The 16,018-nt window shown below is 43.6% G+C and overlaps 1 protein-coding gene across 2 annotated transcripts in view; it reads left to right on the top strand.

Annotated features, from left to right (window-relative positions):
* Positions 1-10,727, top strand: part of LOC137535445 (zinc finger protein 585A-like) — a 184,376-nt gene extending 173,649 nt beyond the window's left edge. The window contains exon 5 of one of the 2 annotated variants that reach the window (XM_068257273.1): positions 7,759-10,727. In XM_068257273.1, the coding sequence (XP_068113374.1) occupies positions 7,759-9,414 (1,656 nt within the window). In that variant the 3' untranslated portion in view covers positions 9,415-10,727. Of the gene's footprint in view, positions 1-7,480 lie in introns of both variants that reach the window. The other variant, XM_068257274.1, reaches the window with a different exon arrangement.
* Positions 10,728-16,018: the final 5,291 nt, after the last annotated feature.

The raw sequence follows: 16,018 nt of genomic DNA, 5'->3' as shown, positions 1-16,018 counted from the left end.
CAGGGCCTCTTTACTATACCCAGAACATGTGGTGATTGTAGCATGTATGGGGGCTGTGCTATTATGTCACTACAGGGTCTCTTTACCCGTACCCAGCACATGTGGTGATTGTAGCATGTATGGAGGCTGTGCTGTTATATGTCACTACAGGACCTCTTTACTATACCCAGCACATGTGGTGATTGTAGCATGTATGGGGGCTGTGCTATTATATGTCACTACAGGGCCTCTTTACTATACCCAGCACATGTGGTGATTGTAGCATGTATGGGGGCTGTGCTATTATATGTCACTACAGGGCCTCTTTACTATACCCAGCACATGTCGGATTGTAGCATGTATGGGGGCTGTGCTATTATATGTCACCACAGGACCTCTTTACTATACCCAGCACATGTGGTGATTGTAGCATGTATGGGGGCTGTGCTATTATATGTCACTACAGGGCCTCTTTACTATACCCAAGACATGTGGTGATTGTAGCATGTATGGGGGCTGTGCTATTATATGTCACTACAGGGCCTCTTTACTATACCCAGCACATGTGGTGATTGTAGCATGTATGGGGGCTGTGCTATTATATGTCACTACAGGGCCTCTTTACTATACCCAGCACATGTGGTGATTGTAGCATGTATGGAGGCTGTGCTATTATATGTCACTACAGGGCCTCTTTACTATACCCAGCACATGTGGTGATTGTAGCATGTATGGAGGCTGTGCTATTATATGTCACTACAGGGCCTCTTTACTATACCCAGCACATGTCGGATTGTAGCATGTATGTGGGCTGTGCTATTATATGTCACTACAGGACCTCTTTACTATACCCAGCACATGTGGGATTGTAGCATGTATGGGGGCTGTGCTATTATATGTCACTACAGGGCCTCTTTACTATACCCGGCACATGTGGTGATTGTAGCATGTATGGGGGCTGTGCTATTATATGTCACTACAGGACCTCTTTACTATACCCAGCACATGTGGTGATTGTAGCATGTATGGGGGCTGTGCTATTATATGTCACTACAGGGCCTCTTTACTATACCCAGCACATGTGGTGATTGTAGCATATATGGGGGCTGTGCTATTATATGTCACTACAGGGCCTCTTTACTATACCCAGCGCATGTGGTGATTGTAGCATGTATGGGGGCTGTGCTATTATATGTCACTACAGTGCCTCTTTACTATACCCAGCACATGTGGTGATTGTAGCATGTATGGGGGCTGTGCTATTATATGTCACTACAGGGCCTCTTTACTATACCCAGCACATGTCGGATTGTAGCATGTATGGGGGCTGTGCTATTATATGTCACTACAGGGTCTCTTTACTATACCCAGCACATGTGGGATTGTAGCATGTATGGGAGCTGTGCTATTATATGTCACTACAGGACCTCTTTACCATACCCAGCACATGTGGTGATTGTAGCATGTATGGGGGTTGTGCTATTATATATCACTACAGGGCCTCTTTACTATACCCAGCACATGTGGTGATTGTGGCATGTATGGGGGCTGTGCTATTATATGTCACTACAGGGCCTCTTTACTATACCCAGCACATGTGGTGATTGTACCATGTATGGGGGCTGTGCTATTATATGTCACTACAGGGCCTCTTTACTATACCCAGCACATGTGGTGATTGTACCATGTATGGGGGCTGTGCTATTATATGTCACTACAGGGCCTCTTTACTATACCCAGCACATGTGGGATTGTAGCATGTATGGGGGCTGTGCTATTATATGTCACTACAGGACCTCTTTACTATACCCAGCACATGTGGTGATTGTAGCATGTATGGGGGCTGTGCTATTATATGTCACTACAGGACCTCTTTACTATACCCAGCACATGTGGTGATTGTAGCATGTATGGGGGCTGTGCTATTATATGTCACTACAGGACCTCTTTACTATACCCAGCACATGTGGTGATTGTAGCATGTATGGGGGCTGTGCTATTATATGTCACTACAGGGCCTCTTTACTATACCCAGCACATGTGGTGATTGTAGCATGTATGGGGGCTGTGCTATTATATGTCACTACAGGGCCTCTTTACTATACCCAGCACATGTGGTGATTGTAGCATGTATGGGGGCTGTGCTATTATGTCACTACAGGGCCTCTTTACTATACCCAGTACATGTGGGATTGTAGCATGTGTGCTATTATATGTCACTACAGGGCCTCTTTACTATACGCAGCACATGTGGTGATTGTAGCATGTATGGGGGCTGTGCTATTATATGTCACTACAGGGCCTCTTTACCATACCCAGCACAGGTGGTGATTGTAGCATGTATGGGGGCTGTGCTATTATATGTCACTACAGGTCCTCTTTACTATACCCAACACATGTGGTGATTGTAGCATGTATGGGGGCTGTGCTATTATATGTCACTACAGGTCCTCTTTACTATACCCAGCACATGTGGGATTGTAGCATGTATGGGGACTGTGCTATTATAGGTCACTACAGGGCCTCTTTACTATACCCAGCACATGTGGTGATTGTAGCATGTATGGGGGCTGTGCTATTATATGTCACTACAGGGCCTCTTTACTATACCCAGCACATGTCGGATTGTAGCATGTATGGGGGCTGTGCTATTATATGTCACTACAGGGCCTCTTTACTATACCCAGCACATGTGGGATTGTAGCATGTATGGAGGCTGTGCTATTATATGTCACTACAGGGCCTCTTTACTATACCCAGCACATGTGGTGATTGTAGCATGTATGGGGGCTGTGCTATTATATGTCACTACAGGGCCTCTTTACTATACCCAGCACATGTCGGATTGTAGCATGTATGGGGGCTGTGCTATTATATGTCACTACAGAGCCTCTTTACTATACCCAGCACATGTGGTGATTGTAACATGTATGGGGGCTGTGCTATTATATGTCACTACAGGACCTCTTTACTATACCCAGCACATGTGGTGATTGTAGCATGTATGGGGGCGTGCTATTATATGTCACTACAGGGCCTCTTTACTATACCCAAGACATGTGGTGATTGTAGCATGTATGGGGGCTGTGCTATTATATGTCACTACAGGACCTCTTTACTATACCCAGCACATGTCGGATTGTAGCATGTATGGGGGCTGTGCTATTATATGTCACTACAGGACCTCTTTACTATACCCAGCACAGGTGGGATTGTAGCATGTATGGGGGCTGTGCTATTATATGTCACTACAGGACCTCTTTACTATACCCAGCACATGTGGTGATTGTAGCATGTATGGGGGCTGTGCTATTATATGTCACTACAGGGCCTCTTTACTATACCCAGCACATGTGGTGATTGTAGCATGTATGGTGGCTGTGCTATTATGTCACTACAGGGTCTCTTTACTATACCCAGCACATGTGGGATTGTAGCATGTATGGGAGCTGTGCTATTATATGTCACTACAGGGCCTCTTTACTATACCCAGCACAGGTGGTGGTTGTAGCATGTATGGGGGCGGTGCTATTATATGTCACTACAGGACCTCTTTACTATACCCAGCACATGTGGTGATTGTAGCATGTATGGGGGCTGTGCTATTATATGTCACTACAGGTCCTCTTTACTATACCCAGCACATGTGGTGATTGTAGCATGTATGGGGGCTGTGCTATTATATGTCACTACAGGGCCTCTTTACTATACCCAGCACATGTGGTGATTGTAGCATGTATGGGGGCTGTGCTATTATATGTCACTACAGGGCCTCTTTACTATACCCAGCACATGTCGGATTGTAGCATGTATGGGGGCTGTGCTATTATATGTCACTACAGAGCCTCTTTACTATACCCAGCACATGTGGTGATTGTAACATGTATGGGGGCTGTGCTATTATATGTCACTACAGGACCTCTTTACTATACCCAGCACATGTGGTGATTGTAGCATGTATGGGGGCGTGCTATTATATGTCACTACAGGGCCTCTTTACTATACCCAGCACATGTGGTGATTGTAGCATGTATGGGGGCTGTGCTATTATATGTCACTACAGGGCCTCTTTACTATACCCAGCACATGTCGGATTGTAGCATGTATGGGGGCTGTGCTATTATATGTCACTACAGAGCCTCTTTACTATACCCAGCACATGTGGTGATTGTAACATGTATGGGGGCTGTGCTATTATATGTCACTACAGGACCTCTTTACTATACCCAGCACATGTGGTGATTGTAGCATGTATGGGGGCGTGCTATTATATGTCACTACAGGGCCTCTTTACTATACCCAGCACATGTGGTGATTGTAGCATGTATGGGGGCTGTGCTATTATATGTCACTACAGGGCCTCTTTACTATACCCAGCACATGTCGGATTGTAGCATGTATGGGGGCTGTGCTATTATATGTCACTACAGAGCCTCTTTACTATACCCAGCACATGTGGTGATTGTAACATGTATGGGGGCTGTGCTATTATATGTCACTACAGGACCTCTTTACTATACCCAGCACATGTGGTGATTGTAGCATGTATGGGGGCGTGCTATTATATGTCACTACAGGGCCTCTTTACTATACCCAAGACATGTGGTGATTGTAGCATGTATGGGGGCTGTGCTATTATATGTCACTACAGGACCTCTTTACTATACCCAGCACATGTGGTGATTGTAGCATGTATGGGGGCTGTGCTATTATATGTCACTACAGGACCTCTTTACTATACCCAGCACATGTCGGATTGTAGCATGTATGGGGGCTGTGCTATTATATGTCACTACAGGACCTCTTTACTATGCCCAGCACAGGTGGGATTGTAGCATGTATGGGGGCTGTGCTATTATATGTCACTACAGGACCTCTTTACTATACCCAGCACATGTGGTGATTGTAGCATGTATGGGGGCTGTGCTATTATATGTCACTACAGGGCCTCTTTACTATACCCAGCACATGTGGTGATTGTAGCATGTATGGTGGCTGTGCTATTATGTCACTACAGGGTCTCTTTACTATACCCAGCACATGTGGGATTGTAGCATGTATGGGAGCTGTGCTATTATATGTCACTACAGGGCCTCTTTACTATACCCAGCACAGGTGGTGGTTGTAGCATGTATGGGGGCGGTGCTATTATATGTCACTACAGGACCTCTTTACTATACCCAGCACATGTGGTGATTGTAGCATGTATGGGGGCTGTGCTATTATATGTCACTACAGGTCCTCTTTACTATACCCAGCACATGTGGTGATTGTAGCATGTATGGGGGCTGTGCTATTATAGGTCACTACAGGGCCTCTTTACTATACCCAGCACATGTGGTGATTGTAGCATGTATGGGGGCTGTGCTATTATATGTCACTACAGGGCCTCTTTACCATACCCAGCACATGTGGTGATTGTAGCATGTATGGGGGCTGTGCTATTATATGTCACTACAGGACCTCTTTACTATACCCAGCACATGTGGTGATTGTAGCATGTATGGGGGCTGTGCTATTATATGTCACTACAGGGCCTCTTTACTATACCCAGCACATGTGGTGATTGTAGCATGTATGGTGGCTGTGCTATTATGTCACTACAGGGTCTCTTTACTATACCCAGCACATGTGGGATTGTAGCATGTATGGGAGCTGTGCTATTATATGTCACTACAGGGCCTCTTTACTATACCCAGCACAGGTGGTGGTTGTAGCATGTATGGGGGCGGTGCTATTATATGTCACTACAGGACCTCTTTACTATACCCAGCACATGTGGTGATTGTAGCATGTATGGGGGCTGTGCTATTATATGTCACTACAGGTCCTCTTTACTATACCCAGCACATGTGGTGATTGTAGCATGTATGGGGGCTGTGCTATTATAGGTCACTACAGGGCCTCTTTACTATACCCAGCACATGTGGTGATTGTAGCATGTATGGGGGCTGTGCTATTATATGTCACTACAGGACCTCTTTACCATACCCAGCACATGTGGTGATTGTAGCATGTATGTGGGCGGTGCTATTATATGTCACTACAGGGCCTCTTTACTATACCCAGCACATGTGGTGATTGTAGCATGTATGGGGGCTGTGCTATTATATGTCACTACAGGGCCTCTTTACTATACCCAGCACATGTGGTGATTGTAGCATGTATGGGGGCTGTGCTATTATAGGTCACTACAGGGCCTCTTTACTATACCCAGCACATGTGGTGATTGTAGCATGTATGGGGGCTGTGCTATTATAGGTCACTACAGGGCCTCTTTACTATACCCAGCACATGTGGTGATTGTAGCATGTATGGTGGCTGTGCTATTATGTCACTACAGGGTCTCTTTACTATACCCAGCACATGTGGGATTGTAGCATGTATGGGGGCTGTGCTATTATATGTCACTACAGGGCCTCTTTACCATACCCAGCACATGTGGTGATTGTAGCATGTATGTGGGCTTTGCTATCCCTGCTCTCATATAATGCTTTCCTGGCAGAGAGCCGGGCTTCTGAGAGCAGGGGAAAGATTAAAAAAAAGGGTCAATAGTTCATATATTTTGGCACTCTGAGACACGGGACAGACTATTTTACTGAGCAGAGACAAAACAATAAATCTATTTTTTAAAGTTTTTAAACTGTTTATCTCATCCGTTTATTTTCATTTAAGCTTAACATTAGGGCCTAGTGGACACGTCATCACTAGTACTGCCTCCTCTTTTAAGGATATTTGCTTCCTATTCCCACCCCTAGAGGGGGTGTTTCCTGCATTTGTTCTATGACACACCTTGTGGTCCCTTATACATTGAGCTTTGTCTGAGTATTACACGTCAGTGCCCTCTAGTGGTGGAAATCGGGAGCAAAACCTCCCAAGTTAAGAAGCAGCAGCACTGATTTTACATATAGACGCCATGTGGCCACCAGGCTTTCACTGACTACATGGATCTGTCTTCCTTGCTACACCCTTACCATAAAACACACTGCTGACTATTCCAGCCAGATTCTCTGCTCTGCATGGCCTGACCTATATTCATCATGGGATATTATGTTAGTGGCTTGTATATTTAGCTGCTGCAGCAGGACTTGTAATTCCATTAGGAATAGCGGCCGTGCTGTTTGGCCTCGCTCTCCCTGACCTCCCCACACTGTAATCTTGGATTGCAGGTTACTATTACAGTAACGCACTTTCTTCAACTAGAGCAGATATAGCCCCGCCCCCTTGTCATAGCCTCCGAAGAAGCGCTTGTGTGTGAAACTGCCGTCAGGCTCCCAGCAACCAGCACCCACCATTATCCACCCCCGCACTGGTACGTGTTTAGTCTCTTCTTATGGACTGTGAGGTGATGATGTAACACACAGCCTACTTGTCTGCACATTGCCAAATAATGAAAGCTGTACAGCAGTGCCGACCATCCTCTTTCCTCTCATCCCTAATGATAATTGTTACTCCCCTCAGAATTCTCTAACAGGAAGTGATGATGTTTCTCTATTTGCAGGGCGGAGTCCCGGCATCAGGAACCTCTCAGAGACTCGTCTCTCTGTATCCACAGACTGTACAACGGATGATGATGTCACTGGACAAGAGTCTCCTGCAGATATCCTGGTGACCCCAAATATTCCCCCAGACTCCCCTCACCTGTCTAACCCTGAGGGGCCTCATACCCAGCACAGCTCTCCCCCTGCTGGAGGGTCTCATTCCTGTTCCACATGTGGGAAATGTTTTGTTCGTAAATCAAATCTTGTCATACATGAGAAATCCCACACTGGTGAGAAGCTCTATTCATGTGCTGAGTGTGGGAAATGTTTTGGGTTTAAATCACATCTTGTCATTCATGAGAGAACTCACACTGGTGAGAAGCCATATTCATGTGCTGAATGTGGGAAATGTTTTGTACAAAAATCACAGCTTGTCAGTCATAAGAGATCTCACACTGGTGAGAAGCCCTATTCATGTGCTGAATGTGGCAAATGTTTTGGGATTAAATCACATCTTGTCATTCATGAGAGATCTCACACTGGTGAGAAGCCCTATTTATGCCCTGAGTGTGGGAAATGTTTTGCACAGAAATCAGAGCTTGTCATTCATAAGAGATCACACACTGGCGAGAAGCCCTATCCATGTGCTGAGTGTGGGAAGTGTTTTGTTTCAAAATCAACGCTAGTCGGTCATAAGAAATCCCACACTGTTGAGAAGCCCTATCCATGTGCTGAGTGTGGGAACTGTTTTGTTTCAAAATCAGCGCTAGTCGGTCATAAGAAATCCCACACTGTTGAGAAGCCCTATTCGTGTACTGAGTGTGGGAAATGTTTTGCTCAAAAATCAACTCTGGTCAGACACAAGAGATCTCACACTGGTGAGAAGCCCTATTCATGTTCTGAGTGTGGGAAATGTTTTGGGCTTAAAATATGTCTTGACATACATGAGAGAACTCACACTGGTGAGAAGCCCTATTCGTGTACTGAGTGTGGGAAATGTTTTGCTCAAAGATCAACTCTAATCAGACACAAGAGAACTCACACTGGTGAGAAGCCCTATTCATGTGCTGAGTGTGGGAAATGTTTTGGGCATAAATCAGACCTTGGCTTACATGAGAGATCTCACACTGGTGAGAACCCCTATTTATGCCCTGAGTGTGGGAAATGTTTTGCACAGAAATCAGGGCTTGTCATTCATAAGAGGTTACACACTGGCGAGAAGCCCTATCCATGTGCTGAGTGTGGGAACTGTTTTGTTTCAAAATCAGCGCTAATCAGTCATAAGAAATCCCACACTGTTGAGAAGCCCTATTCATGTACTGAGTGTGGGAAATGTTTTGCTCAAAAATCAACTCTGGTCAGACACAAGAGAACTCACACTGGTGAGAAGCCCTATTCATGTGCTGAGTGTGGGAAATGTTTTGGGCATAAAATATGTCTTGACATACATGAGAGATCTCACACTGGTGAGAACCCCTATTTATGCCCTGAGTGTGGGAAATGTTTTGCACAGAAATCAGGGCTTGTCATTCATACGAGGTTACACACTGGCGAGAAGCCCTATCCATGTGCTGAGTGTGGGAACTGTTTTGTTTCAAAATCAGCGCTAATCAGTCATAAGAAATCCCACACTGTTGAGAAGCCCTATTCATGTACTGAGTGTGGGAAATGTTTTGCTCAAAAATCAACTCTGGTCAGACACAAGAGATCTCACACTGGTGAGAAGCCCTATTCATGTGCTGAGTGTGGGAAATGTTTTGGGCATAAAATATGTCTTGACATACATGAGAGAACTCACACTGGTGAGAAGCCCTATTCATGTACTGAGTGTGGGAAATGTTTTGGAGCCAAGGGAGGCCTTGCCAAACATGTGAGATCTCACACTGGTGAGACACGCTATTCTTGTTCACAGAAAACAGAGCTTGTTTCACATAAGGAGTTATCCCACTTGTAAGAAGCCCTATTTATATGCTGAGTGTGGGAAATGTTTTCGGTTTCAGTCACTGCTTATCAGACACTTGTTTTAAGTGGGAAATGTATTGGCTATAAATGTTCTAATGCACTATTTGTTTCAGTTTTTTTTGCACATATCAGCATATTTACAAAGAATCTGGAGAACTCTTTCATGCTTCTCAGTGCATTGGTTTGTAAATCCTTACATGATGAGATAAACATGGGTACATATAATACTAAGTAAGCCTAGTTATCACTTGCCTGTGATCACTTTTTTATTTTTTACGTTGTAAGGGTTAAACTAAAGTAAAAAGAATAGGGAGCCTGACACATTTTTTTTCCTTTTAAACAATACCAGTTGCCCGGCAGCCCTGCTAGTCTATTTGGCTGAAGTAGTGTCTGAATAACACCAGAAACAAGCATGCAGATCTGACAATAATGTCAGAAGCACCTGATCTGCTGTATGCTTGTTCTGGGTCTATGGCTGAAAGTATTAGAGGCAGAGGATCAGCAGGACAGCCAGGTAACTGGTATTGCCTAAAAGGAAATAAATATGGCCTCCTACATAGCCCTCTGGTTACTGTTTTCCTTTAAAGGGAACCTGAACGGAGTAAAATTATTTAAAATAAACACATGATGTAGCTGCAAATGAATATACCATACTAACCTCACTGTCAGTTCCTCTCAGAAGCTCACCATTTTCTTCTTACAGCGATTCCTTCCAGTTCTGACAACATTTTGTCAAAACTCAAATATACCAGTTGCTGTCAGTTATATATCAGCTGCTGTCAGTTACAGCTGAATGTGCAAGGTGATGTCCATGTTTCCCTATGGCTCAAGTGGGCGATAGAACAGTTTAACAGTGTGCTGACCAGGAAGCTGTTATGAGGTAATGGCCATTTTCAAAATGGAGGACGTAGAATTCCATTGATATTAATGGACAAACAGGACGCAGGAGAGGAGAAAGGAATTGATGAGTAGACTACATGGGAGGTAAGTATGACCTGTGTATGTTTATTTTGACTTTTTATTTTCAGTTTAGGTTCTCTTTAAGAATAAGAATTCAACCATTTTAAAGTTAAAATAAAAATGTTACACTCCAGTACATTTCTATATAACATTGTTATTTAGCTGCTGTGAGCTGCAGATGTGGGGATATTAGAAGCTCCCATTCATCCAGACTGAACTGAAATAAGGAGATTTCTGTCCCTTTGTCTATGTTTTCTATGGGGACCCTTCTTCAGTTTTTTGTGTCATTGGCTGAGAAAACTGAGGAAAAAAATGCAAATAAAAATAAACTCCATGTAAGAATAATGAATGTACCCCCGTTTCCTGAATTAATAGATCCCCAGTTGTGCCCCAATAGATGCCTTTTGTACCCCATGCTGTCATAAAACGAGGTGGCTCTTGCCTTCTGTGTGATCATTAGCTCAGCAAAGGAAGCAATGTTTAATGTGTTGCCATCACAAATGCATAATAGGGTTCAATCCCTCTGCAAACAGTAATTATAGATTGATGGTAACTTGGAATAAATCAGAGCACTCACTATTTGATTTTTTTTTTTTAATAAAAAGTATTGCTTTTTATACAGCATAAATACAAAAATATTTCAAGCAGTATTTCCATCTAACAATATTCCATCTAATCCAGTCTTTATAGTTAGAGCACATGTGTTGAACTCCAGGCCTGGAGGGGCCAGATCCATGTCAGTGTTTAGGATGGACTGAGAAAGAGAGGAATGTGCTCTACCTGATGGACCACACCTTTCCTGGTCCAGACCCATCAGTTCATTTGAGCTGTGTCAAAAATGTGTGAGGACCTCGGCCCTTGTAGGACCGGTTTGACATACCTGAGTTAGAGGGACTGTCGCGAAAATCTTAAAATTTAAAACACATACAAATAAGAAGTAAATCTTTTCCAGAGTAAAATGAGCCATAAATTGCTTTTCTCCCATGTTGCTGTCACTTACAGTAGGTAGTAGAAATCTGACATTACCAACAGATTTTGGGCTAGTCCATCTCTCCATAGGGGATTCTCAGCATGGCCTTTATTCTTGATAAAGACATTCCCTGAAAAATCATTATACAAAGATGCTGACCAGCCTCCTTGCTCACCGCACACTATTTTGGCAGTTGGGCGGAGCAACTGCCATTCACTAAGTGCTTTTAAAAATAAAGAAAACCCTGAGAACCCCCCATGAGAAGATGGCCTAGTCCAAAATCTGTTGGTAATGTCAGATTTCTACTACCTACTGTAAGTGACAGCAACATAGGAGAAAATAAATTTATGGCTCATTTTACTCAGGAAGAAATGTACTTCTTATGTGTATGTGTTTTAAATTTTAAGATTTTCGCGACTGTTCCTCTTTAAGCAAATATAATTCTTCTTAGTACATTACAAATAGTTATAGTGATGGTATTATGTGGAATAGGATTAACTATAGTCTCAGCTTTATCAGTAGCTGTATGGGGAACAAGAAAACAAGGGTGCGCTCCTATGGTGCATTAACTTTTTATTTCAAAATTCCATGCTAAAAACAATTGCACTTACAGTGTTTGTGCAAGTTTTGCACATGTAGGGGGCCGCCAGTGAGTATAACACACGTCTTGAGCCTGGCCAGGGCTTCAAGGATCCGTCTGCGATGGAGAGCAGGGGGACTGGGGACAAACCGCCGGCTCCTACACCTCATGGCAAGCCGTCTGATCGTCACAACGCGTTTCGGCGCTTAGCCACGCCTTCTACCGGAAGTGACGATCAGACGGCTTGCCGAGAGGTGTAGGAGCCGGCGGTTTGTCCCCAGTCCCCCTGCTCTCCATCGCAGACGGATCCTTGAAGCCCTGGCCAGGCTCAAGACGTGGGTGATACTCGCTGGCGGCCCCCTACATGTGCAAAACTTGCACAAACACTGTAAGTGCAATTGTTTTTAGCGTGGAATTTTGTAATAAAAAGTTAATGCACCATAGGAGCGCACCCTTGTTTTCTTGTTCCCCATACGCTAGATTTCTGGCACCACCCAGTGGAGGGAGCAGCACCGTGGGCATAACATATATGTAAATGGCCATACCTAGCTGAAGCTAGCGCAGGATAAACTACACTTCTTTTTATCAGTAGCTGTGTCAGGACTCTTATATGATCCAATGGCTTAACAAAACTTAAATGCTGAAAAAATGAATAAAGTAAATCAGCAGAGTATTAAAATCATATTCCCCCCCCCCCTGCCTTTCACTGGAACCAGATGTGGGAAGTAGCTTCAGGCTTGTAGCTGGACCTATTTGGAAATTCCACCAATTTTTAGTCATTGGCTGAAATTTCCTTTGTGTCAATATTGTCTTACATTGATTTCCTGGTATTTGACATTTTACACTATCGGGGGTAACGTTTGCCATGATTTGCTGTCCAATAATTAGCCATCTGAGGCTGGTAGACATTTTGTCTGCATCCTGAGCTCCAAACATCATCTCCTGACATGTTGATTAACTTAAAGGGATACTTCCGGAAAAAAGAGTTTCACTTATCTGGAGTTTCTACCAGCCCCCTGTAGGCGTCCTGTGCCCGCGCCGGTCCTCTACGATCGTCCATTGCCCTGCTGCCACTTAGTTTCGGTTTCGCCACTGCGCCTGCACAGCCCTGGTAACCTGTATCCTTGCACGCGTTATCGTCTGCAAGAGCGTCCTGTAAAAAGTGAAACTTTTTTTTTTCCAGATGGCTTAAGTATCCCTTTAATTGCCCCCAGACATTAAGACCAGGGATGAGTTCTCTGAATCATAATGGTTCCAGTTTTTGAATTAGAATTCTGCAGTTCGGAGTAAAAATCAGAAATTGCTCTGTTCCAAATACCGTGTTCCATTCGCGTACATATATGTATGGGGAGTTGGGCGCAGGGCGAGTCGAATGACTGCTCACCCTGCTGCCGCTCATGTCCCCAGCAGCATAAAATACCATTCCCTTTCCAAGTCTTAACAACTCAGAGGAAAAAGTAATTTGGGGTCCAGCGATCACCGTATCCTCAAATCGCCCACTCCTATAGTAGTGTTATAGTGGCGCCTAAATCAGGCACTACGGCTGGTGCCGGGTGCCAAAAGCATCTGCTTTATTCCATTGAAGTCAAAAGCGCTGACCTTTGTGGTTAATAAAGCTCCCGTAGATGCTATCATTACCAAATTTGTCCGAAATTTTATTTTAGGAAGATTAGTAGTATCCTGGTAACTTGATACGTGGTAAAAAAAAATGTGAAAAGACTAGTTTTTGTCAAAATCAATTTTAAAGTTCCACTGAAAAAAATGGTTTTTAAACTGTGTCAAATGACACTTTGCTGCGGTACACTACACTGCCTTCTAAGTTCCTAGCTCTGTGTACACATTCTATACGTTTCAGGAAAAGGGACAGCGTGGGGTTCCCCCTCCCAAGCCTCTTTAAAGGACAACTGAAGTGAGAGGGATATGGAGGCTGCCATATTTATTTCCTCTTAAACAATATCAGTTGCCTGGCAGCCCTGCTAATCTATTTGGCTGCAGTAGTGTCAGAATCACACCAGAAACAAGCATGCACCTAATCTAGTCAGATGTGACAATAATGTCAGAAACACCTGATCTGCTGCATGCTTGTTCTGGGTCTATGGCTAAAAGTGTTTGAGGCAGAGGATCAGCAGGATAGCCAGGCAACTGGTATTGCATAAAAGGAAGTAAATATGGCAGCCTCCATCTCCCCCTTGTTACAGTTGTCCTTTAACCCCTTGTCAGAATGCGGAGCCTCGGCCGAGTTGGGCTTCATACACTGAGCTATACAAGCCCACGTGGTCCAGGGTATGGTTGGGCTCTGGAAGAGAGGGGCAGCAAGGCCTCCTACTCTCCCCCAGAACACTTGTCCAATCCATGTACAAGGGGGTCTTCCCCACCTAGGCCCTGCGGGGGAAGGGGGGTCATGGTAGCTTCTGGTGTGCAAGCCAATTGAAGCCAATTTTCACGTGTTTGGCTGCAACTATACAGAAGCAAAGACTGTCTATGGCCATTCAGTGGCAGGAGTTTGGCATGGCCCCTTAGAGAAGACTAGCATTGAATCATTAATGAAAGGTAAGTATTAATGGTTAATTTAGATCAATAAAGGAATTTTCTGTGGTTACACTTTATTTCCTTTTTTTGACTTTTTGTTGAAATGGGTAATGGGTACATCAGTACCCCTATACCCCCATTTTAACTGGGTAGGTGGCGGACATATGGGGGACCCCTTGTTAGAGGACCCCCAGATATCACCAGGGCCTACACTTAAAAGCATGGAGGCTGTTAACCCCCACTCTTCTCTTGAGCACCAAAAGGCGGGGATGAGCCCCTTGTCTATGGATTGGACAAGGGATTTGGGGAAGGCTTTTCCATCCCTCTCTTCCAGAGCCCCTCCCAAACCATCGACCATGTGGGCTGGTATAACTTAGGGTGCAAAGCCCCACACAGCCGGGGCTCCACATTCTAGTTATCCCAGCCTGCATGGGGTACAAGGGGTTAAAGAGGCTTGGGAGGGGGAACCCCACGCTGCTTATTTTATGAATGTAGTACAGTGTACCGCAGGTGTCATTTTACCCAGTTTAAAAACCTTTTTTTAATGTCAATTTTCTCAAAAACCACATGGTCTTTTTGGAAAAGAAAATTGCCATGTCCCTACTAATCTCCCTAGTATATGTGGCAAGTTTGGTGACAATAGCGTGAACAGGGAGGGACTTAACTATTAACTTCAAAATTCAGCACCATTGACCTCAATGAAAAAGTGGAATTCCAGTGGAATTCTGAGGTCAGCTGTTCCGACCATCCCTAATTAAGACTTCTTCATATTAACCACTTCCCTATCACAGGTTATTTCCACTTAAAAGCCACAGCAATATCACGCTCCACCCATTCATTTGCCAGTAACTTTATCACTACTTATCTCACCAAAATGATCTATATATTTTTGCCACACATTAGACTTCTTTTGGGTGGTACTTCTTTCTAAGAATTAATTTATTTTATATGCATTCTAAAGGGAATAATAAGAAAAAAATGAATTATTTCTCAGTTTTTAAGCCATTATTGTTTTAAAATATACTTTAGATAAAACACATTTTATTTGCCCATTTGTCTTGGTTATTACAACATTTAAATGATGTCCCTAGTACAATGTATGGTGACAAAGTGTTATTTTGGAATAAAATGTGTTTTGTTTTTCCGATTTGTGTTCCTTTATACTATATCGATAATTACAAGCCCTTATTTTCAAAAATAATATACTCTTATAACCTAGATATTAAAGCTGAGTTTTTTTATTTTGTTTTTGTAATGCTGTCATTGTTTTTTTCATTTGGTGACTATTGGGGAGGAGGTATAAGGGGTTAATAAGTAATGGGGAATTATTTTTTTTAGTAATGTGTAATAATTTTTTAGTGTATTTTAGTGTGCATTTTTACTTTTTGTCCCCTAGATGTCCCCACACTTAATTCCGGTTTACTGTCAACAGTACACAAGAGGTGTTGTGCATGTGTGTTTTTGACTTTCATTTTTTGAATGACCACCAGCATCGCACTGATGCCAGTAATCATTCACTACAGGCACTTCCGCCATGCCAATATTTTTGTTGTAACC

This window comes from Hyperolius riggenbachi, chromosome 10 (assembly GCF_040937935.1).
Source record: "Hyperolius riggenbachi isolate aHypRig1 chromosome 10, aHypRig1.pri, whole genome shotgun sequence".
Taxonomy (NCBI): domain Eukaryota; kingdom Metazoa; phylum Chordata; class Amphibia; order Anura; family Hyperoliidae; genus Hyperolius; species Hyperolius riggenbachi.
The sequence above is the reverse complement of the archived record's forward strand: the minus strand, read 5'-3'. Positions and strand labels throughout refer to the sequence as shown.